Source organism: Branchiostoma belcheri, unplaced genomic scaffold, assembly GCF_001625305.1.
Source record: "Branchiostoma belcheri isolate BF01 breed outbred unplaced genomic scaffold, Haploidv18h27 scaffold15, whole genome shotgun sequence".
Lineage (NCBI taxonomy): Eukaryota > Metazoa > Chordata > Leptocardii > Amphioxiformes > Branchiostomatidae > Branchiostoma > Branchiostoma belcheri.
This window is the reverse complement of record NW_017802935.1, coordinates 3,656,702-3,679,975: the sequence shown is the minus strand read 5'-3', so window position 1 is coordinate 3,679,975 and position 23,274 is coordinate 3,656,702. Positions and strand designations below refer to the sequence as shown.

Below are 23,274 nucleotides of genomic sequence, written 5' to 3'. Positions count from 1 at the left end.
GGTAGCGACTGTAGGAGCGGACGTAAACTAACCAGGATGGTACCCAGGCTAACACATACAGTATCATTCTTTGAAATCAAGCTATCACTGAAGTCTGCTACCGGTATGGTATTCATTACGTAAAAGCATTGTTCCATCACTATATAATGCAATGTAACCCTTCCATCTATGGTATCAACAGTGGTATTAGGCAACACTTATTATTGGGCAATGCAATTTCAAGACACAATTTTTATATCATGTTCTGCTTACATTACAGGTAACACCCATGCTGTGTTGTGTCGTGATGGCAAAACCTATCGCATCACCATGGACCACACCACGTCCAACCCCCACGAGCGCAGCCGCGTCGTACGCACCGGGGGCACCATCACCGGCAGCAAGAAACACGGCCGCATCTTTGGCACCATGGCAACGACCAGGGGGCTCGGTAACCACGGCGATGTAAACATCAAGAAATGTGTGCTGAATGAGCCATTCACGACGTGCGTCTCGATAGACCAGTACGCACAGTTCCTGATTCTTGCATCAAACGGGGTTTGGGAGGTTCTCTCGGACAAGGAAGCTGTGTCCCTCCTTCTACAGATGGTGCCTGGACAGGAGATCCCACCGCCAAGCGACCAGCCCCCCATCTCCATACATGGCGGCAGTCGCTGGAACGGACAGAGTTCCTTCGCTGGGAGCAACAAGCCAATGATAGGGGACAACCATGCCCTGAACAGAGGAGGGGGGAAGACGGACCGCTCACAGAGGGGAGGGGCAAGAGCACAGACCGCGCTGTCCGTCAAACTCCACACTCCACGGGATGTAGACAAGACAGCAGAGAAGGGAAATGAGGGAAAGAAAGATGACAAAAAAGATGAAAAGGAGAGAGCTAAACTAGAGGAGAAACTGGACATCGTGAGTAAATCTCTGGAGCAAGGACAGAATCAGGAAAAATTTGACGATGAAGAGGTAGAGGTTGGTAGTGTCATATCAGAGAACATCAAGATTCTGGAAGCTGATTTTGGTGACCAGAAGTCAGAAGTTGAGTCGCAGAAACCCATACAGAACTACCCAGCCATATACACCCAGTCCGAGCTGACTTGCATGCCGACCAAGAGAGAGATGTACTGTAACCTGGCTAAACTGATGGCTGAGAGACTGGTGCAGAGTGCCTTACTGGCAGGGTCTAAGGACAACATCACTGTCATGGTGGTGCTGCTACCTGGCTGCAAGATTTGAACTTGAAAATAAGCTAAATGTACAAGAACTTCTGGATTGAAGTAAAAACATTTGTTGAGAATTGCCTGTACATGTACTGATACATGTAGCCATAGTTAGATTTCAGTTGTGAAATTGCACAAAATTTCCACATTGATATATTTACGATGCAACAACAGCAAACACTATGTGATTTCATGAAGAGTCGTTTTGTAAAATAGCCATATCACTTGTGTGATTTTTTGCAGTTGGCCATTACTCAGTATGTTATGAAGTCCTGATATCCATCCAAGAGCACTTGGAATCATGAATACTAACCTTCTAGTGAATCTTGTTGGACTGTGAGGTGTAAAATGGGGAGACATAAAAAGGCAACATCGTTGTGCCAATCTATCAATTGAAAGATTTTGCAATTTTGACAGTAGACTAAATAAAAGACGTGTAAATTGAGAGACAAAACTACTGGCTTTAACAACTATATATATGAACAGATGTTGTCTAATTTCTTGCACCAATAAGTGTGACTGTAAAGGCCTGGTGAGCAGTTTGCATTGTTTTTGTAAAATTGTGTAGTATGAACTTGAGTCATGTCACCTTCTGGTAACTGGCACCTGATCACATAATGTTCATATCAACTAACTGCCAGAGCTGTAATGGTACAATAAAGTCCAGTCAGGTCTTATCTGGTGAGGTTTATCACTTGTGTGATTCTGAGCATTAGTTTGGTGAAAATCTTGGAAATCTTAAGTATTATATGACTCCCTTAACATACTGTGATTTCAGGGCAGCAAAACGAAATATTCTGAAGAAGGCAATCTTTGTGATATTGACACATAGTGCTACCAATTAGCACATTTGAATCAGTACTTCATGCTTTCGGCAAATAAGCCTGAAGATGGTACCCTAAAAATCAGCCCAGGATCCTTCCAGCAACCATTTTCCGTCTGAATTTTTGCTCCATGAGGGACAATATACATTGAGATAGTGTAGTTTCAACTCAGTATGTTGATTAATGACTAGAATATTTGAAATATTGGGTATGTCAGCCCAAAAAACTGCACTGGATGCCTTTAAATCTAGGGGTTGTCCTAAATTAGGGCAAAGGCTCCTATATTTTGCTGTCAGGGCTCCATGCTATTTGTCCTTCTTCACACTCTTTTATCTCCAGTATAATAGTTACTGTTCAATTGTGGAGGTGGCCAAGTAGTCACAAATACCAACTTTCATACAAATGTGGTTTTTATTTCCCTCCCAGGCCCTAACACAAATACTGACTTGCACAAATATCAATGATTGCTCCTACAGTTACAGTTTAACTTGTACAAGCTTTATTAATACCTTTGTTAATTCCTCCAAAATGTCCAACCCTCAGTAGACTTATTCAATACCCTTGAATACATTATGAGGAAATTGAATAAAAGCCCAAAAATTTATACAGTTTAATTATACTACAAGTTTCTAAATACATCTTTTCAGCAACACCTCAAACAAATAGGGAATGGTAAATAAATGAAGTAGCCAATGGGCTCCTGTACATTATTGGAGGGACCCATATAACAACAGCATAGAAAAAGGTAACATTTGCATACAGCAAATCTTAATTCTTTCCATTTGTGTTGCAGTCTTGGAACTCTTTTCAAACTTTCTGTGATGTGTAAAGACTTCACCACTATAATTCTTCACCAAACCACGATTTGACAGGTTGTTCTTGGGAAGGTAGACTTTAAATAATCAACAATATAACCCTCACACATTTTTGTGTCCTTTCTCTACATATATTGGTCTGTGTATTTAATGTACAACAGAATTAAATTCATACATGACTATGTCAGTATTTAGGGGAAAAGGAAGTCATCATTAAAGCTTTACAATAATGTAGCCAAAGTCTCACTTGTACAGTTAAGATAATGCAGGATTCACACCAACATAGACACTTATAGAAATACCTTGATTCTGTACTGTTACACTGATGGGTAAATCATCTGCAATTACATATTTTTAGTCTTTATTTCCTAGAGAAAACACTTGTTACCACTGTAACAAAGTGTGACTCCTGTAACTTCTTTGTTTGGTTCCATGAGAAATTTTTTTACGACTAAAAATCTTTTGACGAGTACCAATGATATATTCAGCAGAAAAGACAGACCTAGACATTACTGTACCTCCCCCCACCCCCTTTATCCAATGTGAACTCTAGTGTACTACGGTTGTCTGAGAGGCGATTATAGCATACAAGCCAGCATAAGAGTAGAAGACTTCAACATTGAAAAAGCATACACTGTTCATATTTACAATGTTCGTGTTTAGATAGGGTGAAGAAGTTGATAATACAAGCCGGTTCAGAGAGGAATGCATGTCACTACATAAAGGCACCAACTATAATAGGTTTGAATAAAAATGAAGAGCTAGGCAGAGTACAAAATGTCCAACCAGTGCGTACTTTGAAAAAGCTTCCATGGCAATGTTTAATTTCTTCTGCAGGGCAATTTAATTCAATTGGTGACAACATCATGTTATATTATTTTTTTAAAGTTTGGTTGTACAGTTAAATTGTCCTTTCAAAGCATTTCTAATTCATGAATGATACAACCCCATGATTGCCTTAACAAATGCATAACCCCAGACGTTTTCATTTTTCACTATCAACTTTTTTTCATAGCATCAATTTCTGTCAGTTTCTCCTAGCGATTACACCTGTACATTGCCACTTACGTCATTATGCAAGGACTCTGTATCTACAATGGTACTGGAAAGCTTAAAAAACAAAACGGTGCTAGAATAATATTACATACACCTTGCTTATAATAGAAAAAGAAATCTGCCTTTCCCCACACCATATTTTGTTTTGATTTACAAAGCATAGTTTGAGCTACCATTTGTACATGCAGCAGGACTAACATATGATGAAATGGATGACATTGAAGATAACGACACATGAAGACGCAGAAACCTCAGAGAGCCGGCAGGGTGGGTAAAAAGGAGTGGGAGGGGACAAGAGGGTGTGTTTGGGAACGAGTATTTTGGGGTAGAAAATACGGGGAGTTGGGTGGTGCTGTTCTCGTGGTTGTGCCATCACTTGCAGCAAGTGCTGGTAGCCTGTTGGTTCCCTGTTTCCTTGAGATCTACCCGCCGCCCCTGTGCCTGGTTCCCCGCGCCGCCAGCAGGCTCATTCTTGGGAAGTTTCTTGGCTGAACAGAACAGAACACAACAGAACAGAACATGAACAACTAGTCCTTTACCGTTCCTAGCATACCCCAACATTGTAGCAATGAAGAGCAGTTTCCTCAAACAAAAAATGGAGGGGAAAAAAATCTTACTTACCTATTGCCAAGAAGATGTCATTTACGTTCATTGCCGTTTTTGCAGAAGTTTCCATAAACAATAAACTGTTGTCCTCTGCATATGCTTGGGCCTCCTGCAAATGAGTCAGCACAAATTATTAGCAAGTCATCGCTTCACACTGTTTGTGCATGATGAAAACACTTTCCCCTATTGGTCTTCAACTTACTTTTCCTATGTACAGCACTACTACATGTATACATAGACTATGCATACTACTATGTATAAATACCAACAGTACATACATAGTGGTAGACACAAGGCACTACACTTTTAAAGAACTACTTTTCATGAAAGGATTGAAAACATGTAAAGGAACAGTTTGTGCAAATTTAATGCCATGCAACAACAGATCTTTTTTTTTATGAATCTTTAAAAGATCAGCCTTTCCTGTTGGCAAATCAGCACACATGACAGGTGTCTAAAGCTTTTCCACAAACCAGTTTTACTTTCAGTGAAATTTCAGCAGTACATAATAAGGAGGAAGCCATGCAGAAGGGTCTACTACATGACAGCCCTTGTACCTACTGTACACCCAGAAGTTAAACACAAGACGGCCGAGTGGTGAGAAAGGCACACCGCAGGACTCACATGAGCGGTAACGGACACAGGCGTCCTTACCTCGTACTCAACCATTCGCTTGTTAGCGAGGTCGGCCTTGTTGCCAGACAGCGCTATTACGATGTTGGGACTGGCTTGTCTCTGCAGTTCCTTCACCCAATTTTTTGCCCTCTCAAATGTGTCCTAGGCGAGAACAACATGGAATCTGACCACTGCTTTCTCTATCTACTACGGGCTGCTCCGGCGGAGTGAAACAGGGAAGTGCAACTGTACAGTCCAAAACAATCTATGTGGCTTTTTGGCAATAGCTCAGGGGTGGAGCCTTTCTTTCTCTTTTAATTAGACTTTGGGCCACCTGGTGGCTTGTTATGGTAATGCAACTGAATTTCCAGTTCTGATGATCTGGACATGCTAGAGTCACGAATTTTGGACGATAGGTAGCTGTTGGGCTAGTAAAGAAGTGATGTGAGTTTGGGCTCAGGTTTCAATATGCTACTCAATAAAGTTATTAACCCAAACAGTATAAAACTTTGCCAAAGGACTATTTTGGATGCACATCTTTGCAGACTCCCCTGCACTCCATGGAACAGCCCGGGACGGTAACACAGCCCTCCACCCACCTCCATCTCAATCATTCTCTTGTTGGCAAGATCGGCCTTGTTGCCGGCCAGTGCTATTACTATGTTGGGGCTGGCTTGTCTCTGCAGTTCTCGCACCCATGTTTTTGCACGGTTAAAGGACTCCTGCAAGTCGTGACATGCAAACAAACGCACACAACATCAATCCACCAACAAAAACACCCAGAGGGAAACAGCCAAGCACAAGCAGAATATCTTTACATAGCCATTCACCTACCACAGTGCAAGTCTCTATAACTCAACATTCTAGCATAAGTTTCAAAGATGTTACCAAGCACTGGAGATACTATCAAGTACTACATGTATGTGTACCATAGAAGAGACCATGGTGGGAGCAGCGAGTATAATAATTTGTACATGCAGAACCCTAAAATTGTCCAACTTAAAAAAAGTCAGTATTGCATAACCTTTTCTGCAAAAATGGCCACATTACTCATGCTTGGTTATTAAAAAAAAGCAGCAAATGAAAAGGCGTGTGAGACAGCATGGCAGCCGTGCAGACGTACTTGGTTGGTAATGTCATAGACAACGATGGCGGCCTGCGCGCCTCTGTAGTACATGGGGGCCAGGCTGTGATACCGCTCCTGGCCTGCTGTGTCCCAGATCTCAAACTTCACCGTTGTGTCGTCCAGACATACCGTCTGAGTTAGGAACGCAGCTGCACAAGGATGAAACAGACATTGTTAAGGGTTAATGCCCCACCCTGGGGTTTATATGGTGAGATAATTTCTGGTCAGGTGTGATAACCACTGAATGAACTACAATACGTAGTTTAATACATAAATACTTTGTCTTACACTACTGTTATGTGTTCTGCCCCCTGTAAAATGGTACAGTCCAGAAAGTGGTCGGATATTCTTATAATCGACCATTTTTTTCATTATTCACCACTTACGATGTTACAGCCTGATAACTGATGGGAAATGGAGGCTTCTCATTGGTAATTTATATATTAACACTGATGCAATTACATGTACAGCATGAAAACATATGCAAAGGGTACTCTTTCATACCACAGTAATATCAACCAAAAGGATTGCAGCAGGCTTAAGACCTACCTCCAATTGTGCTTTCTTGGTATTCGTGAAACTGCCCTTTGACAAAGCGCAGGACCAGACTGGACTTTCCGACCGCCGACTCTCCCAACAGCACCAGTTTGAACTGACAAATCTTCCCCTGGGTACCGTTTGGCCTCTGGGCCCCTCTGGCCGCCATCCCAAAGCTCTAGTTCTCTTACAGCACAACCAAAATCACACCTGTAACAACAGAAGAAAATTGCATTTAAATTACTTATCCTGAAAGTCACTGATATTCTGTTAATTTAACATTCTTCGTAACCACATGTAGTAGACTTGTAGATTCAGTCACCATACTCTGTGGAGGGGCTGTCAACACATTCTTTACAACACACATGCTGTAGACTTTAATAACTTGTCCTGAAAATCACCGATATTCTGTCATGATTCTTCATAACATGCACTGTAGACACTGAAGTGGAAAACTAATAAGTGTTGAGTATTGATTTCATTTCACAACAGCACACCTCTGAGAAGCCACAGCTTTCTTCCCACAACAAGGAGCTGTAATTGACTTATGGCCAAATGAAAACATATCCCATCAAATTGCAGGTGCAAACATCTACTGCTTGGCTAACCACTCAATAACGCTCCATTCCCTGATCCATTTACATTTTCCCTGTGGACACAGATCAATTGATGGCAATGTAATAGTTGTCTCAGTTTGGCCGGCAGAGTGCATCAACACCAACTAATATTGAAATCTGATGTATAGAAATGTCATCTATTCTAATGGTGACAAACAATACTTTTAGAGTCCTGTATTCTCACAAAAGTCAGACGAATTTAAATCAGAAAATTCCATCCCTAGCATACACTCTATATGGGCAGTGCTAACGAAATACTTCAAAACAAGAACCAAGAGTAGCAGCATAGGACATAGTTCTGAGTCTACTCTACACATAGAAATGTGTCTGGTCTATGGAATGCTAATAAGCCACTCCCACTTTTGTCTGTTATCCTATACAACACTCACTGGAGCGTCAGTCATGATCAGATGCCAAAAGTTGTCAGCTGTGTGCTATGTGGTTTGGATTTCGTTCCAAAGGGAATGTCAGGCTCTATAGATATCCTTGTTCCAACATCAATGAATGTACAGTGGAATGTATTGATTGGATTGGACTATTCTTTTCTGTATGTCAATTTCCAGAAGTCCAAATCCAAGAGTACTACCTCTTTTCATGTGCAAATTTTTCATGCACACAAAACCCCATCCTCAAATAGCAGGTTACACATTAATTCAGCTAATCGATCATTCCATGGATCACTCACTATTTCTCATTTTCATGATTATGTGCCTTTTACTTGGAAAAAGATTAACATCGAATAACATACTTGGCAACAAGTGCAATAAACAATCTTGCCATCCTTGTGCAACGCTTCCTTTCTTCTAGGAAGCCATGCTGTTGTGAAGAGAATAACAATGCATGGAATGCTGCCAACCCTGTCCTTCACTACCCTAACCTTGAGTTGAATTCTGTTGTCTCCTTGCTTGACCTTACAGGTACAAGGTGATCTCAAATTTTTGTACACATTTTTTTACCTACAGCACATAAAAAAAGGATGATCGTACCCCAAATACATTTTATACATGTTGCTAAATAACTTATGTATGTACGTTTAATAAGTCTGCTTATGACACAAACTAACCATGAACATACATTTGATTATCATGACAGATACCACATCAGTTATCTGTAAACCCTTTGCAAAGAAAAGTAAAAAATATATCTCCAGGTCATTGATGAGATGCGCATTAATTATTTGGCCCATCTCTTTTCCAGTTCAACACTAGCCGAACTTGTTTGCTTTAAACTTTTGCACTCCCATCATGATCATGCTGATGCATATACATGACCCTAAGTCACCTGATATGTTTCTGTCACCAAACAAACATTATCACATGGAAGAAACAGCCATTGTCATGTTAGTAGTGTTATCAACTTCTTTTTGTTACTACCTAGTACCAACTTGACTAAAAGTAAAACTTGTAAAATTGATTACAACCATTAACCACATAGTTTTTCTTAAGTATAACCCTATGAATGATGGACAGATGTGATCTCTGAACAAGTCTTTTTTTCTTTCGTAGTCAAGAAAAAAAGCACAGTTATGTCACATCTCTGACTCATTCTGTCAACAAAGTCGAAGTTTGACGCCAAGAAACATATCAGCTGTTTGTCATCAGACTCTACCACACATTTATAATTTAGTATACATGTGATATCCTGTATAATTTGGTACATGTCAACATGTCTCATGAACACAACAATACCTTCTGACAAATCAGCAACAACGCCATGGCTTGAGGAAACTTTCTCGAGCTTTGTAACTTCTTGAGATCTTCGCGTCCTTCCTTTAAATTTCGAGGAAACGCCCCTATCTTGTCTTCGGGCAGGAAGTAAATAAAGTTACGTCACTGTCTACTCGGGGTTCCCAGTGCCATGCTGTGTCATGTACCGATACTACACCCTAATAAGGACAATAACATACTCCTCATGACCTAGATTCACACAAATCTACTAGCGAAAAATCTCACGATTGTTCGTATATCATATTTTAGTTACGATTACGGCCACAAATATGAGAGACATCGAAGCTTTCATAGTCACGGAAGACGCCATTTTGGAAATCAAGTGCCTCAGACCACCTCAACTTCCGCGGACAATATCGTCCTAACTACAATCGTTAGGACCGTTTTAACAAGGAATACCGATTCTACATACCCTTTAGAATAGTCCGAACTGAAATGTCGGTGTGCACGGGATCAGACGACGTTAAATTTTCGCCAAAAGTATTGGAGTGACACACTTCAACACAACCTCCACAGCCTGCACGATCTCGTGACTTCCTGACGAGCTGCTAATTGCTGTATCCCTCCGCGACACGTAAAACAATTAAACTTCGTTATAACACAACAAACGATAAAAAATATCAACCCAAACTACAACCGTAAGCTTTCTTTATAAAAGATATAAATTTAAGAGACGATTCAAGGTTTTAGATGCGTAATATCTTATGCCCTATTTTCTGTAAGGATGTGATGTCATCTACTTATATTACTCCGCACATTGGCGCCCCTGCCAAACAACCCGAGAAACCCGACGGTATTTCCAGGTGACGTCATGGATGGAAACACCCCAAAAATCTCGCGAGACCAACAGATATTTTCCGTAAAATAATTCAAAACACTCAAATAAAAGTTTATTTTACACACTCTGTTATACAAAAGCCTACAAATTGGAGGGAAAAGTCGAAAACCTTTCGAGTAACGACAAGAAGTGTGTCGTCATAGTTTGTTGACCTTTGACCAGCGGTTGCTATGTACCGGGGGACGCTATGTTATGGTTGCCTTGGTTCATTCATTCCCCCAAGCGTGCGAAGCCCGGCAGAGCAACAGTTGGATTAACCACAGTGAACGAGCAGGTTGGCCTTTTCAACGACAAGCGACAGGCGCCGTCTAAAGCATTTAATTGCGGCAACAGGTTGAAAATCGTTCGATTGAACCAGGTGGCGGGAAAAATCCACGTGTAGCGACAATGTTGGTGAGCAACACAGGACGGTTTCGAGACAGGAACCCTGACATCAGCGCGGTAAGCTATTTTTCCAACATGATCTTTCAAACCCATCTGGGATTTTATTATCATCTCTAACTTTATGTATTTATCTTTGCCTCTAGTCTAGATTTATCAGTAATATCAAACCGTTATCAACTATTTACCAGAGATTCAGAGTTAGTTAGGCAACGGTGTAACGTTATCCGTAAACTGATCCAAACAAGTACAACATAGACAGCTGTTCATGTTTTACAAACTATTCCACCCTGTAACGATCACAAAGTCGTAGCTTAATCATTCTAAAAACTGAACTTGGCGTAATAAATCACAATATGTGCATTAAAACTAACAATTAATGTTACACTCTTGTTTTGCAAACAGCTGTTGCTATATATTATCCTATGTACGTTACGTGGCATATGTTGACCAACTCAGTGTACTTAGCAAAATCTTGTCTTAGTAACCTTTTTAAGACGTAACTTTTAGCTAAGAAATTATATTTTCTTTCTTCTTTTTCCCTGTACAGGCTGGGAAGTTATGGCCGATGGGTGGAACTGCAAGAGACTGCTTGGAACCTCCCCCTTCTCGAGTAAGTACTTTTACATTGTTTACATTGACAACATGCAAGTAACCAGCTTCGTGTTGCCTAGGATTTCACTGTTAATGGTATTACATTGAAAATCTTTCTATAGATGAGTTCAGTCTTGACAACTACGAAGTTTCCACACTTAATAAGAGCATTATTTGAAGCCATTGTGAAGATTTTCAGTGCTGATTAGAGAAGGGTGACGTTGTTGTCCCAAAACAAACTACCTTAGCAAAGAACTAAGTAAACAGTTGAAAACTTGGTCTTAGTAACATCCAAATTCTAACAACCAACTTACAAATTACGTGAATACATGCAATTTTTGATATAGAAAGGGCTAAAGCACTGGGGAAATTTTCTGGAAAATTTACACAAATATTGGTTGATAAGCATTGTGTAAACAAACCATTATACACCAGACTGTGTCAATGAAACTCAATCAGATTTGTTTAGAAACTTTATACAGGTTGTGAAAACAGGGTGAGAAATCTTATATGGCCCTTTTTCTGCTACCTTTCCCTTGGCTCATTGTGTGTAAAATTGAAATGTCACACACGACCAACTAGGAGACACTGATAGCCCCTAATGTGAAATTTCGAGGGTCCTTGAAAAACAAAGGACATTTATGAGTAAACCCTCTCTTTCCCAGCTGTTCAAATCTATAAATGGCCCTTATGCATTGTTTAGTTATTACAAGCACAAGTGAGCAATATATTAAAATATAAACGTCAAGTAGTTAAAACATAAACTGTAATAGCAGTCATGTTCTAGTGCATGTTTTGCAGGATAAAATGTGCTCATGGACTGTAGGTATAGAATACAGAAATATCTTTCATAAGAAAATCTTATTATACATTCATACTGACTGTTTTATACTATAGGGAAAACCAGCTTTCTCTCAGTCTAAAATTTCATGGAAACAGCCTGATTTTTTTCTTCATAATGTGGTAACGTTAACAATAGCCTGGGTTGGAACATTACAATAACATACTGGCTAAGCATTGGTACAGCAATTACAAGGTTCTAGCTACATGTAGAAGTCTTGATAGTGGAAAGAACATGCCAATGTTCTCTTGTTTTAAATGACTGGAGGTTTTGTATTCTGAAATGGGAAAGCTGTTATAAAAGTTGGAACAATTTTTGTTTATGGTCCTTTTTTTTAATATAGGTTCGGACACCAAAGGTGGTAAAGAAGTACATCAACACGACCCGTCCGGAGGCGGGTATGACGAGGGTTTTCTACGGAAAGGCGGGCGATGAGTTTCTGACGCGGGCAGCGGAGATGAGACACGGCCTCAGCACAAAGCCCTCACTCACGGTACGTCATGTGACCCGGGTGATGCCACAAACCATGACAAAACAGTGTCTCATATGTCCCTTCAGGGGTTTACTTTAAGGCATAAATTCAGCTTTACCTACAGATGTATAGTATAGTATTAGTAATAGTATAGAATGAACTTTTCCTAAGTATAGATTGAACTTTTCCATTATTGTTGTTTAACAAGATGTATGAATAAGTTGAGTGCTTTTGAGGCATCTATAACAACCACCTGTGAAAGATACAATGTAGTTTTATATTGTTTGGATATCATCAATTTAAGTGTGGCAAATGGACCAATCCAACAATTCCATTTGTTGTTTTTTAAGAAAATGTATCAATGAATTGAGTGGTTTTGTAGCATCTATAACAACTGTTTGAATACCAGAATTTAAACTGGAACTTGCTCCATAGGCTGGGCAGCTGACCAACCCGTGGCCAAAGACACTGTTCCAGCATAGACTACTGGACAAGCGTGAATCCCTGTACTCCAGCCATCAGAAGGCTCCCCTGGGGAGAACACACGACCAAACCCCCAACATACCCTCCTGGTTCCAACCAGAGACAACCACCTGTGGGGTCAAGACATTAAAAGGTGAGAAGAGAAAAACACAAAATGTTACAGTCACTATTGACTCTCCTGAGAATATAATTATCTAGTTGCTTGATACATATTGTGTTAGTATGTAATGTTCTGCCTGTTATACCATTCAGATGTTGACTTATTGTTTTATGTCAAACTTTGACAGAAAATCCTTGTCACCAAGAGTATCTTAAACCGTGCTTACTTGTGCCATAGTACACTTGACCAACTGATTGCAAAAGCTGTGATTTTGAAAAGCAACTTTACTTAGTAGCAATTTCAGGTACAACAAATGCTAAAAGTTCTTGCTGTTTCCACAGACTACACAGCAACAGAACTTGTCAACCCCCCAAAGTCCTGGCGAAAAGTCAAGGAGGAGGATCTGGTAGGAAAGGACCTGTACAAGCTCTCCCACTCAGATTATGATGTTGGTGAGAGCTACGACCGCAAGTACGACTGGAGTAAGATCCCCAAGACCAGCATGTTTGGTGTGGAGACACCACACGATGTCGACGGACGCAACGTGAGAAAGACTCTGAAGTGGCTGCACGATGTGGAAAGGTGAGAAAGCAGTTGCTTTTTAGTGGAAAATACTACACCTTTCAATATCATGTCATTAAAATCGAATGTAAAAGCTACAAGTAGTTCTCTTTTGATAGCTGTTGAAATGAAAATTATTAATGCAGTGGCAATATGCTTGCACATTTTTTCAGATGAATTTTTTTGTGGTTGCTACTAGTATAGTAGACTAAGTACATGTTTATGTGATGATAGTGCTTTAACATGGTTTTGTTTAATTTTCCAGTGAGAGAGCCACCAAGATTGTGTCCAAAAGAGTGGATGACTTCAGGGAACGCACACAGCCTCAGCTGGCAATGGTTCATGACCCGTAAGTGTTGTGTATATACGTAATGTTAAGAATATAAACATCATAGATTTATTACGGCTTTCTTTTGACAATAACAGTACTTTTGATCCCCCTTTTTCCATTCATTTCAACAATTCTCATTCAATGTGAATACTAGTTAACCTACATGTACATTTAGATTTTCATATTGCAACTGAAGTTTAATAGTTAATTCTTATCTTTTCAGTATCAAAGACACTTTGAATGTTGGACCTGACCACACATTTGGCACTTTGGTCAAGCCTGATGAATATGGTAAGTACACATACTTGCAACTGTGTTCAACTTTTTGATAACTATCATAATGGTTTCATTGCTTGATAGCTTATTTGCTTAGAAGAGTATACTATCAACTTCCAGGTATTTCTGCTAGGAAATGCTTTAGATCCTGTTAAATGTTGGTCAAAAGAGCTTTATAAGTTCCTTGTTGTTTTTGATTTGAGAAATATTAACTTTACCCTAACCCCACAGGTGCGGGTGACCTTATTCACTGTCGAGCACCTAATGAGTACCTGCGTGGGCGTGACAGAGAGAGGGGCATCGTGGCCGCTATCCGACAGCACCTGAAGAAGGCCAACTATCACAACTTTGACAGTCTACTGGACGCATTCAGACACTACGATAGGGTGGGTACCTATGGCAATGCAAACTGAAACAAATACTAGTAGATACCGGTATTGATGATGTACTCATTACATGGCAAACCAAAAGAGCATAGGTTTCTTTACATTCATTTTCCCTTTCAAACTGTTACCCAAACTGTGATAACTTTTTGGGCATTGAAGTTTTCATATCTCTTTAGGCTTGAGATTAATCTTTCTTTTCAAATTTTTTTCAAATGGATGTGTGTTCGGCTATTCGGATCTTTGAACGGCAATGTTAGCGTCCATTCAATGTCCAAACTGTAATGTTTGTATCCGATCACATTAATCGTATCTATTCTTAAATAAAGAAGTTAAGTAGAAGTTTAGTCCCAGGATCCAAGAGTTAAGACATTTTTTTTGTCCAGTTTCTTGTGGTTTAAAGTGTTTGTCATCCCCGTGTATCGCCTCAAAAAGTCAATACGGTACCTTCACATTGCAGTATCTAGAGATAGCTCCATCAACCCTCCACCCTTACATCCATACCTCGTTGCTAATAATGTGTGTACTATACAGGACAGAGCGGGGGTGATCACCATTGCCCAGCTGCGTGAGGTCTGCGCACAGTTCAGCCTCCCCATAGAACCTGAGCTCATGGAGCTCCTCTTCAACTACTGCGACGTCAACAAAGATGGCGTCATCGACTACGAGGAGTTTGCCAACTTCTTGAACTGGAAGGACAAGATGCCAAGTGGTCTCAGCACCGCAAGAAAAGGAAGCCTGGAAGGTAAGAAAGTGTTGGCAGTTTTGTCATCTTTCTTTAAGTGTAGTTATCAGCAACTGTATGACCTGGTAATGTCAAATTTTCTTCACTAAACTATATCTATATCTGTATCTGTATCGGTATAGCCGGTATAACTGCCATTTGGCTTAACACACACCAGCTATGCAGGCACACCCAATCTTTGCACATCTGACTGACTGTATGTGCTGATAAAAGTTTGGCCGTTTTCTATCCTTTTCTTACATAACAATGGCTGCATGTTTGAGTACAAGAACTGCTCCATAACATCATGGTTAACATTAAGGTTAACATAAAAAAGCTATCACAATACATCTGGTGGCTAAGATTTGTACAGTAACTGTACATTTATGTGTCAAAGCAGAATCAGCCATTGCTGCCCTGAAAAAGGTGACAGACAGTCATCAAAACCTTGGATGCAAAACCTCACTGGTTGTTGAATAAAGAACCATCTTATACATCAGTGGTCCATGCTCAATACTAAAGTTTGTTTGTACAATTTTCCCCTCCAGGTGCAGTAGAAGAGGGAGGAGAACTCTCACCTGAGTCCACCCCTAAGAGACTGATGAAGCAGATCGACCACGCCATTGGTCAGCACCGCACCTCCAACTCCATATATGGGTCTGTCAACCTGGGAACAAAAGGTCTGTACCAAATCAACTGTTTTTGAACGTCTTTATTTCAGGTATTTCACCCGAAGAGAACAACCATTACGGTACAAACTTAGAAACACAAACTATACATACAGCATCTTATATACATTTAAATAAAAAGAATTTCTGTACTGACAATCTGACCTCAGAAGACATTGTATCATGCTGTTGTAAGCCTATTAATAAAGGAGTAGCATAATTTTCTGATACAAAACAAACTAGATGAAAAAAAAGAAGTGTCACTCTAAATGATTTTGGTGGTGAATTTTATAGCACTACTAGTATCCAAGTGTTGTTGAATGATATGTCTTTGCTGTGCAATAAATCAGTATAAATGACTGGAAATTTTCCCACCAGGTTTCCGAGCTTACGGCATCCCAACAGTACGGAGTGACTTACCTGCACCGCTGATCAAACGTGTGAGCGACAGGAAGAACTACGGTGACGAGTCCAACGCTTACGGTCTGGTCAACCCCAGCATCTATAGCAACCATGGCGTGCACGAAAAGGACTTTTTCGAGGCCAGGCCCAAAACTGAGGTGAGTTGAAATAACGTTTTCTGTACAAAAATGTGCCAAGAAAGGGCAGTAAATGTCAATATCAGACAGATTTCCTCATACTGAATATTTGTTTTTGTTTTGTTGCTCTGAAATTGCTTTGGATGTCTCTAACACATACTATCGGCTCATCTTTGGATACTAAAACTTGCATCTTTCGTTACAGATTGCACACATCTTTAAAAGCATTGGCGTGGACATGGATGAAAAGACATTCAATGACCTCTGGGAGCAGGCCTCCGTGCGCCATCCGCAAGGTCGTGTGAGCGTGGAGTCCTTCCGCAGCCTTTTGGACGAGGCCAGGGTAGCACAGATGCAGGCGGACGAACAACGCACGATGCGGGAAAGTTCCAGAGACCTGGTGGTCCCTCTGTACAGTTAAAGTGGACAGTTCCAGAATAATATGGCCCCAGGGATGTCCCAAGTTTTTCGATTTCACAGTTTTGGTACAATAACTGTGCCTGGCACATATTGATAAGAGTTTGAACTGTACACATGAAATACACATATACATTGTATATATTCAGATCTACAACCAAGTATCTTCCAAGTTCAGCATTACGCTTAACAGTATTGTATATATTGCACAATGTGATATACTATTTTCAGTATTCTTCTAACACTTGTTTGACTCACTTTTAGTGTATTTTGTAGGCATCACACAGGCATCTGTGAATGCTTTTAGGTAACTAACTTTTTGACGGGAATTCCTAAGGTCAGACATCTGACAGGATTACTGCCAGTGTTACTGCCAACTGAGATTTGAAGTTTAAAGTCATCTGCTGCTACATACATGCGTTGTTGTCAAGAAGCCGATGTGAGATTTCCATGACTTTTAAACTTCTTTCTAAACTATGTGTTACTTACTACTTTTTGTATTATTTTCTGTGGATAGAAAGAGGTGAAATGTACAGAATTTGTTCTGAGTTTTGAACATGGTTCAAAGAGATTTTGACATATCACTGAGATTGTTTATATTTAGTGTGAAAGCAAACAGCAAAACCTAACGTTTACCTGAAATCGAAAACCTCAGCTACTGTTACAGTGTTCTTTACTAATGCTACTACAGCCAAGACTTATAAAGGTGTTACTAAAGTTTTACAAGTTCATATCAGTAAAGACAGTAGACAAGACTGTTGGCACAATATATTGTTACAGCTTTTGAATGCCTTTGTACAGTTTTCTATGAATTTGTAACTGACATTACCTGTTAGAAAAAATACAAATATGCAACATATTCATGCGACTGTTGTCTTGACTTATCATACAGACTGTCACTACAGTATATACTGATTGCAAATTGACTTCTGGGTTTATCTTACATGTAGCAATTTTCAACCCTGGAAATAAAATTATCTATAAATATATTAAGCCTTAATCAACAAAAATATTTTAAAAAGCAACAATCTCCCCTATTATCAATTCTAGGTGGCCAAGTTTCGTTTATCTCATTTGCAAAGAAGTTCACTCCTAACTAAGGGGTTCCATTTCATGCTAGATTTTACAAGTTCAACATTTTAGCAGGTTACACCATGGCCTTTCTAAGCACCATTTTATCTGAATTACAGTATATATAGGCTAAAATTTCATGATGTATTATGTGACATCGGTCTACTGCATTTGGAATGTGAACTGTACCAAATGATTTACCTGAATCTTTCCTGTTTACCATCTGCAAACTCTGATTTACCTTTAAGGGTGTTAACATGCCAGATCTTACGAATATGTCACACTGGTACTTCACCTGACAACTTTTCATGTCTCTTTCATGATAATTCACGATTTTCCTTCATGCAAATTAACTAGACTTCAAGAAGAAAGGAAGATGCCTAGTTTGAGTCTGACACATGCAATCACTGTTACAGTAAAAAAAACTCTATTTTGTGGGTCCCTGTTCTGCAAATGTGGAGGCCTGCCCCTAAGTAACTTGGTCCACACACTCAAGTCTTTTCAACTAGAAATTTACAACTATATGTATACTTTGAACAATCAAGGCTTATTCCTGCTATTAAGCAGTATACAAAGTTACATGATCATATGTATTACACAATGATATTCTGCATACATTTGCATACATGGTATTGCACAGTTTAGGACTAGAAATAATACTAGCAGAACAAAATGAAAGGCACAATATTAATATTTCAGCAGCACTGTTTAGCTTACAAATTGCTTATACTTATTGATACTGTGTTAATTCATTATCACTGTCTACAATTAGATTTATGTAGCCAAACTTTCAAAGTGTAAACTGTAAGATTAGATTATGTTTCACATGGCTTGAATTTCATTGAATTTACCAAATAATTTTATGAGCAAGATTGATATGAGATTCATTCAGCCTATCTTTTTCAGGGTACTTCCACTCCATCTCTCTCTGAGTACATGTACGTCTTATTTTCCCCCAAAGATCTAAATACACATGTATCGTGTGGTACATGTAAATGGGAATAATGTCAGAACTTAACAATATCATGCTATGGCAGTACCAGGACTTATAATTTTTGTCCTAGTCCTTTTAAAATGGCCTGCTTTCAGTTTACCTATATGTATCTGAAGTACTGTACTACATAGTACAGTCACCTAGTAAAATGTTTGGCTAGCAATCTTGTCTGAATCGCAAGGTCACTGGTTCAAATCCCAGCTTTGCTGTCCTTCTGAATGCCAACGTGAACACAACTGGAAGTAGTTACAGTCCTCCATCAGCTGCATGTTTCAGGACAGCCGCACATAATTCTGTAAATTGCTTTATATTCGCGGCATTTTTATATTTGCGTTTTTTTGTTCACTTCCGTAATTACCGCAAACAAACTAATTTGCAAACTTTCTTTCTTCTGCACCTGCTGCCACCACGAACATATAGTTCTGCAAACATGTCGTGTTTTTCTCAGACCACAAAATTTTGCTATCGCGAATAAAAAGTGGTTTACAGTTACTGTAACAAACATTGTCAAACAAACAAATGAAGAACAGTTTGTTGCAGCACCTGTGCGTGGTATTGCAGCCTGTTCTAACACTGCCCGCCGATGCTGAGTCCAGTCCAGCGGTCAGGCACGACAAGGAAGTACCGGTCCATGGCCTCACAGAACCGCGTACGGTACAGCTCTGGAGACACCACCGTCGGCATCTTACCTACAGAGGATAACGTTGAGAACATTTAGCTTTGTTTTTACAGATACTCTTCAAGCAGTCTTACATTGCTAATGGTAAATGAGAGTCACAAAAAAAGTAGACCATGACATAGAAACACAGAAAAAAAAGGCCTCCACTATTAGACAAACAATCCAGTGAGCAAATAATATACTTACCTTGTCCACCCAGAATCCCTGATGATTTGACCACCATTTCCAGCTTCTTGTCCCAGGTGAAGGTACGGATGTAATCTGTAAGGAAAAACAATCCACAGTTACCACTTGTGTACAGACTTTGGGTTTCCAAGTCGAGATGTTTTAATGTCAAATGCTGTAAGCATCTTCAGTTCTGTGGTGAATGCATGTGGGCAGGGTAGCACATGGAAAAATTTTCCTCAAACAAAAACATCATCCAGCAGTCAAGGCAAACTGGCTGGTTTCTCCATGATTTCTCATTAGTTATCATCAATAATCAACATGATCGAAAATGATGTGGTCACTATGGGCAGGTATCAGGCCTTGAGCGGACCCAACTCAGAACGGTCGGGTTGGCCAGGTGGTCACCTTGGACAGGTGGCTTAATGCTTGCGTCAATGGGGAAAATTTTTGGGACCGAGAAAAAGTGGTCACCATGGCCAGGTGGCCAGCTTGAAGAGGTGGTCACCTTGGCAGGTTTGACTGTACAAGTATTACATCTTTCCCGTGACCAAATTTCTCAGTTGTTACATCTTTCCAGAACTACATGTACAAATGTACTGTCCTCACCGATAATGCCGACGACCAGCTCGTTGGTGACCTCGTCCACGCCGACCAGGAGGGAGTAGTCCATGACCAGGTGGCTGGATAGGAACTGGGTGTCGTACGTGATGGCTCGGGTCAGAACTGTCTTAGAGTGGGGCCGGATGTACAGGGGCTCATCAAGCACCTCTGTGAGGGCACAAATATTCATTTACAGGCGCTTGTGTACAAAAGAAACTCATTGAGTCTGAAACTGGTCTGCAAGGATCAGAACTTCCGTCCACAATGACTGACAGACTGTACTGGAGACAAAACTTCACTAGCTGCACCTCATAGAGGAAGAATGAAGAAGAAGAAGTGTGCAAAAAGTCATAATACAGCAACAGATTAAGATAATTATACAAAAGGACATGCAAAATTAAGTCTGGAACTTAATGCTTTCTGAAGCCCAACTCTTTGATGATGATAATTATGATAATTGTTGAAGTTTCTTATAAACTGTGAACCTTGAATTCACTAATGGCTTAAGGCATTACAATCAATGTTAAAGTGTCAAATCTTATAAACTGTGAACCTTAAATTCACTAATGGCTTAAGGCATTACAATCAATGTTAAAGTGTCAAATCTTATAAACTGTGAACCTTAAATTCACTAATGGCTTAAGGCATTACAATCAATGTTAAAGTCTCAAATCTTATAAACTGTGAACCTTAAATTCACTAATGGCTTAAGGCATTACAATCAATGGCTAATACATGTATGTGACACTAATTAGCAATGCAACAGGGACCAGTTTGGACAGAGATTTTGAACCAAGAGTCTTACTTTTCAGAAGGTTCTCATCCAGTAGCACAATGTCACAGGACATTTCTTTGCTGGAAATGTTGACATGCCTGTTTCTCATGGACCCCTTCAAATCAAAGACCTGGGGGAAACAAAAAAAAACATGTTAACAACTGAAACAAGATCACCCAATGAAGGAAAAATGTTGACTAAGTCTTAGTCAGGGGATATCTAAATTCTTGGATGATTCATTGGGAAATATGACGGAAATGTGATTGAAGAGGTGAATAATATATTTTTCTTCTGCTGGCCTTTTCTGCATTTGAATTCAGAGTGCTTGTGCACCTCATTTCCTCCTCTTGTAGGCCTTTTCATTGTCATTTCTACAGAGCCTCCTCAAGAGAACAAGAAATAGCCACGCATTCAAGTACCAGAGTTATCAACCAAGGATTGAGGTGTTCAAGAATTCATTCTTTCCTAGAACTATCGCAGAGTGGAACTCACTGTCACCAAGTACAGTAGGGGCACTGTCAATAGATAGCTTTAAACAATGTCTAGAGCTAGAAGTTCAAGGGTTAGGTGGAACAAGTCGATCGGTGTAATATAGCCAGCTGCCGCCGCGCCGCGTGCCTGCGAAGCTGGTGTGTTACGCCGAAAGGCGGTTATACCGGCTATACAGATACAGATACAGATATATTTTCTTAGGCAACTCTTTAAGCCTAACTTTTGTATATCAGCATATACAATTGTAACCTTGCTACATATGTATGTTACTTGCCTGTGCCATCTTCCTGCCATAGAAGAGGTTCTCGATGACCAACAGGTCCTGTTTGAGTGTGGCGTTGGTTTGGGAGTTCCTGTAGCCGATCCGGTACACACCCAAGATCTTAGCCAAACAGGTTGGGTGCTGCAAAAAAGTGTATCACATCAGACAACTAAACACAGTAGTAGTGTTATACTGCTGTTTAATTTGTTGATCATGTAGACCAACTACCTGCTCTCCAGATTCAAGAGTTTGTTGTCCTCCAAGCATGGAATACCTTTCCTAAATAAACTGTGTTTTCGACCAATGTCATGATGATGACTAAATCTAAGTACCATTACTACAAGTATTTAAAAAAAGAATGTAAATGTTGAATTGTGTTGTATTCCACTAGTAAGAGCTGGAGTTGATGTAAACTTAGTACCTGTTCTGCATGTGCCCTCTGTATATACTGGAAGTAGTGTGGAGCAAACTCTACAAAGGACTGCACTTCTAGTCGAGACATCTGCTTCAGGATGAAACGTTCATCTGGGTGGAAACAACAAATATACAATGTACAATATACAATACCAATTGGAGCATTTCAACATTACTATGCAGAAATAACAGTCCATACAGACATTGTAATGTTTCATTTCTTGACTATTCAGAAGAGCAGCTTTGCTCTTTCTTGAAGACCTTCATCTTATATCTCACAATAAATTTGTGGTTCGGAACATTTTGAACCAAGTGTAAAAAAAAAAAAATAATAATAATAATAACGGCAATGGTTTCTTACAAGTTTTTAGTCAGTGGTGCAAGTAAAACATATCTGTTGCAGGTTTTCAATGTTACCTGCCCCAGTGCAGATATGCTGCAAAAGTACTTTGAGTCCTAAAATGAAAAGTAAAACAAACTTTAAGCTACTTGCTATCTTGCTGAACCCATACCTGAAGTTTTACAGAAGGTTGATCCAGACTTGCCGCCCTTTGCTGTCCAACTGAAGCAGCGAGACAGCGAGCGGATGTAGCGCTCCTCTCCGTCAGGAAATATCGTTTTCCGAAGTTTCCGGAACTGTTCAGCGTAATAAACTCTGCAGAAGAACTTGGCTTTGTCATCTTGGAACTCTGTTGGAAAAGGATTCAAAAGCCTTCAATATTTTACATTAGATTTTTACTATTAGCAAAACTGTACATTTAGTGAAGTGTGATGACACCCATAGATCACTCTGAGTAAAATATAAAGAGGAGGCAAAAACTATTAGATATTCACAATATTAATTGATTAGAATAGTCGTCCTTTAATGAATCTTTTTTTTTAAAGAAAGGATGTCAATGATTGGCTACTGAGTATTTTCAAGATGATGAAATCTGTGTAACACTTATGTCATAGTTTGTCCTACATGACTTGTTATACAGTACTTACGCAGCTCTATGTGAGGTGACGGTGCCTGTTTCTTGCCCTTCTCTAGTACATCCTTGCCAAACAATGGGAAATCTGTGTCATCGTAACCTAAGG

General features: G+C 39.8%; 4 protein-coding genes across 15 annotated transcripts in view; 2 read left to right on the top strand and 2 right to left on the bottom strand.

The window, feature by feature from the left end:
* LOC109465424 (protein phosphatase 2C-like domain-containing protein 1) overlaps positions 1–1,885 on the top strand; it is a 4,687-nt gene extending 2,802 nt beyond the window's left edge. For both annotated transcript variants that reach the window (XM_019762689.1, XM_019762688.1), the window contains exon 3: positions 260–1,885. In XM_019762689.1, the coding sequence (XP_019618248.1) occupies positions 260–1,224 (965 nt within the window). In that variant the 3' untranslated portion in view covers positions 1,225–1,885. The remainder of the gene's footprint in view (positions 1–259) is intronic.
* A 548-nt stretch (positions 1,886–2,433) lies between these two features.
* Positions 2,434–9,793, bottom strand: LOC109465402 (ras-related protein Rab-5A-like). 2 transcript variants are annotated; one of them, XM_019762627.1, is made up of 6 exons: positions 9,544–9,793; positions 6,800–6,997; positions 6,248–6,399; positions 5,164–5,286; positions 4,525–4,618; positions 2,434–4,391 (listed from the first exon to the last, which is right to left on the bottom strand). In XM_019762627.1, exons 2-6 carry the CDS (start codon positions 6,954–6,956, stop codon positions 4,276–4,278), a joined length of 642 nt encoding a protein of 213 aa, XP_019618186.1. In that variant the 5' UTR covers positions 6,957–6,997; positions 9,544–9,793; the 3' UTR covers positions 2,434–4,275. The 2 variants fall into 2 exon arrangements, with proteins under 2 accessions (XP_019618186.1, XP_019618185.1); XM_019762626.1 differs by lacking the exon at positions 5,164–5,286 and adding an exon at positions 5,724–5,846 and having other exon boundaries at positions 9,544–9,783.
* Positions 9,794–10,041: 248 nt separating this feature from the next.
* Positions 10,042–17,598, top strand: LOC109465401 (EF-hand domain-containing family member B-like). The gene is made up of 12 exons (XM_019762625.1): positions 10,042–10,410; positions 10,901–10,963; positions 12,129–12,278; positions 12,693–12,873; positions 13,182–13,422; positions 13,667–13,750; positions 13,956–14,023; positions 14,240–14,394; positions 14,926–15,136; positions 15,664–15,795; positions 16,162–16,343; positions 16,528–17,598. Exons 1-12 carry the CDS (start codon positions 10,357–10,359, stop codon positions 16,741–16,743), a joined length of 1,737 nt encoding a protein of 578 aa, XP_019618184.1. The 5' UTR covers positions 10,042–10,356; the 3' UTR covers positions 16,744–17,598.
* Positions 17,496–23,274, bottom strand: part of LOC109465397 (1-phosphatidylinositol 3-phosphate 5-kinase-like) — a 31,945-nt gene continuing 26,166 nt past the window's right edge. For all 10 annotated transcript variants that reach the window (XM_019762614.1, XM_019762615.1, XM_019762612.1 and 7 more), the window contains 8 exons: positions 23,182–23,268; positions 22,707–22,883; positions 22,202–22,305; positions 21,793–21,921; positions 21,057–21,156; positions 20,258–20,419; positions 19,670–19,744; positions 17,496–19,493 (listed from right to left, as the gene is read on the bottom strand). In XM_019762614.1, the coding sequence (XP_019618173.1) occupies positions 19,372–19,493; positions 19,670–19,744; positions 20,258–20,419; positions 21,057–21,156; positions 21,793–21,921; positions 22,202–22,305; positions 22,707–22,883; positions 23,182–23,268 (956 nt within the window). In that variant the 3' untranslated portion in view covers positions 17,496–19,371. The remainder of the gene's footprint in view (positions 19,494–19,669; positions 19,745–20,257; positions 20,420–21,056; positions 21,157–21,792; positions 21,922–22,201; positions 22,306–22,706; positions 22,884–23,181; positions 23,269–23,274) is intronic.

Bases quoted from the DNA above. Each gene is read 5' to 3' on its own strand.
- LOC109465402 (XM_019762627.1), bottom strand. From the start codon at position 6,956: ATGGCGGCCAGAGGGGCCCAGAGGCCAAACGGTACCCAGGGGAAGATT. The intron at 6,400-6,799 runs GTAGGTCTTAAG...ATCCTTGTGCAG, and splicing joins CCAAGAAAGCACAATTGGAG to CTGCGTTCCTAACTCAGACG. The intron at 4,392-4,524 runs GTAAGTAAGATT...TGTTCTGTTCAG, and splicing joins TGACATCTTCTTGGCAATAG to CCAAGAAACTTCCCAAGAAT.
- LOC109465401 (XM_019762625.1), top strand. From the start codon at position 10,357: ATGTTGGTGAGCAACACAGGACGGTTTCGAGACAGGAACCCTGACATC. The intron at 10,964-12,128 runs GTAAGTACTTTT...TTTTTAATATAG, and splicing joins TGGAACCTCCCCCTTCTCGA to GTTCGGACACCAAAGGTGGT. The intron at 12,874-13,181 runs GTGAGAAGAGAA...CTGTTTCCACAG, and splicing joins TGGGGTCAAGACATTAAAAG to ACTACACAGCAACAGAACTT.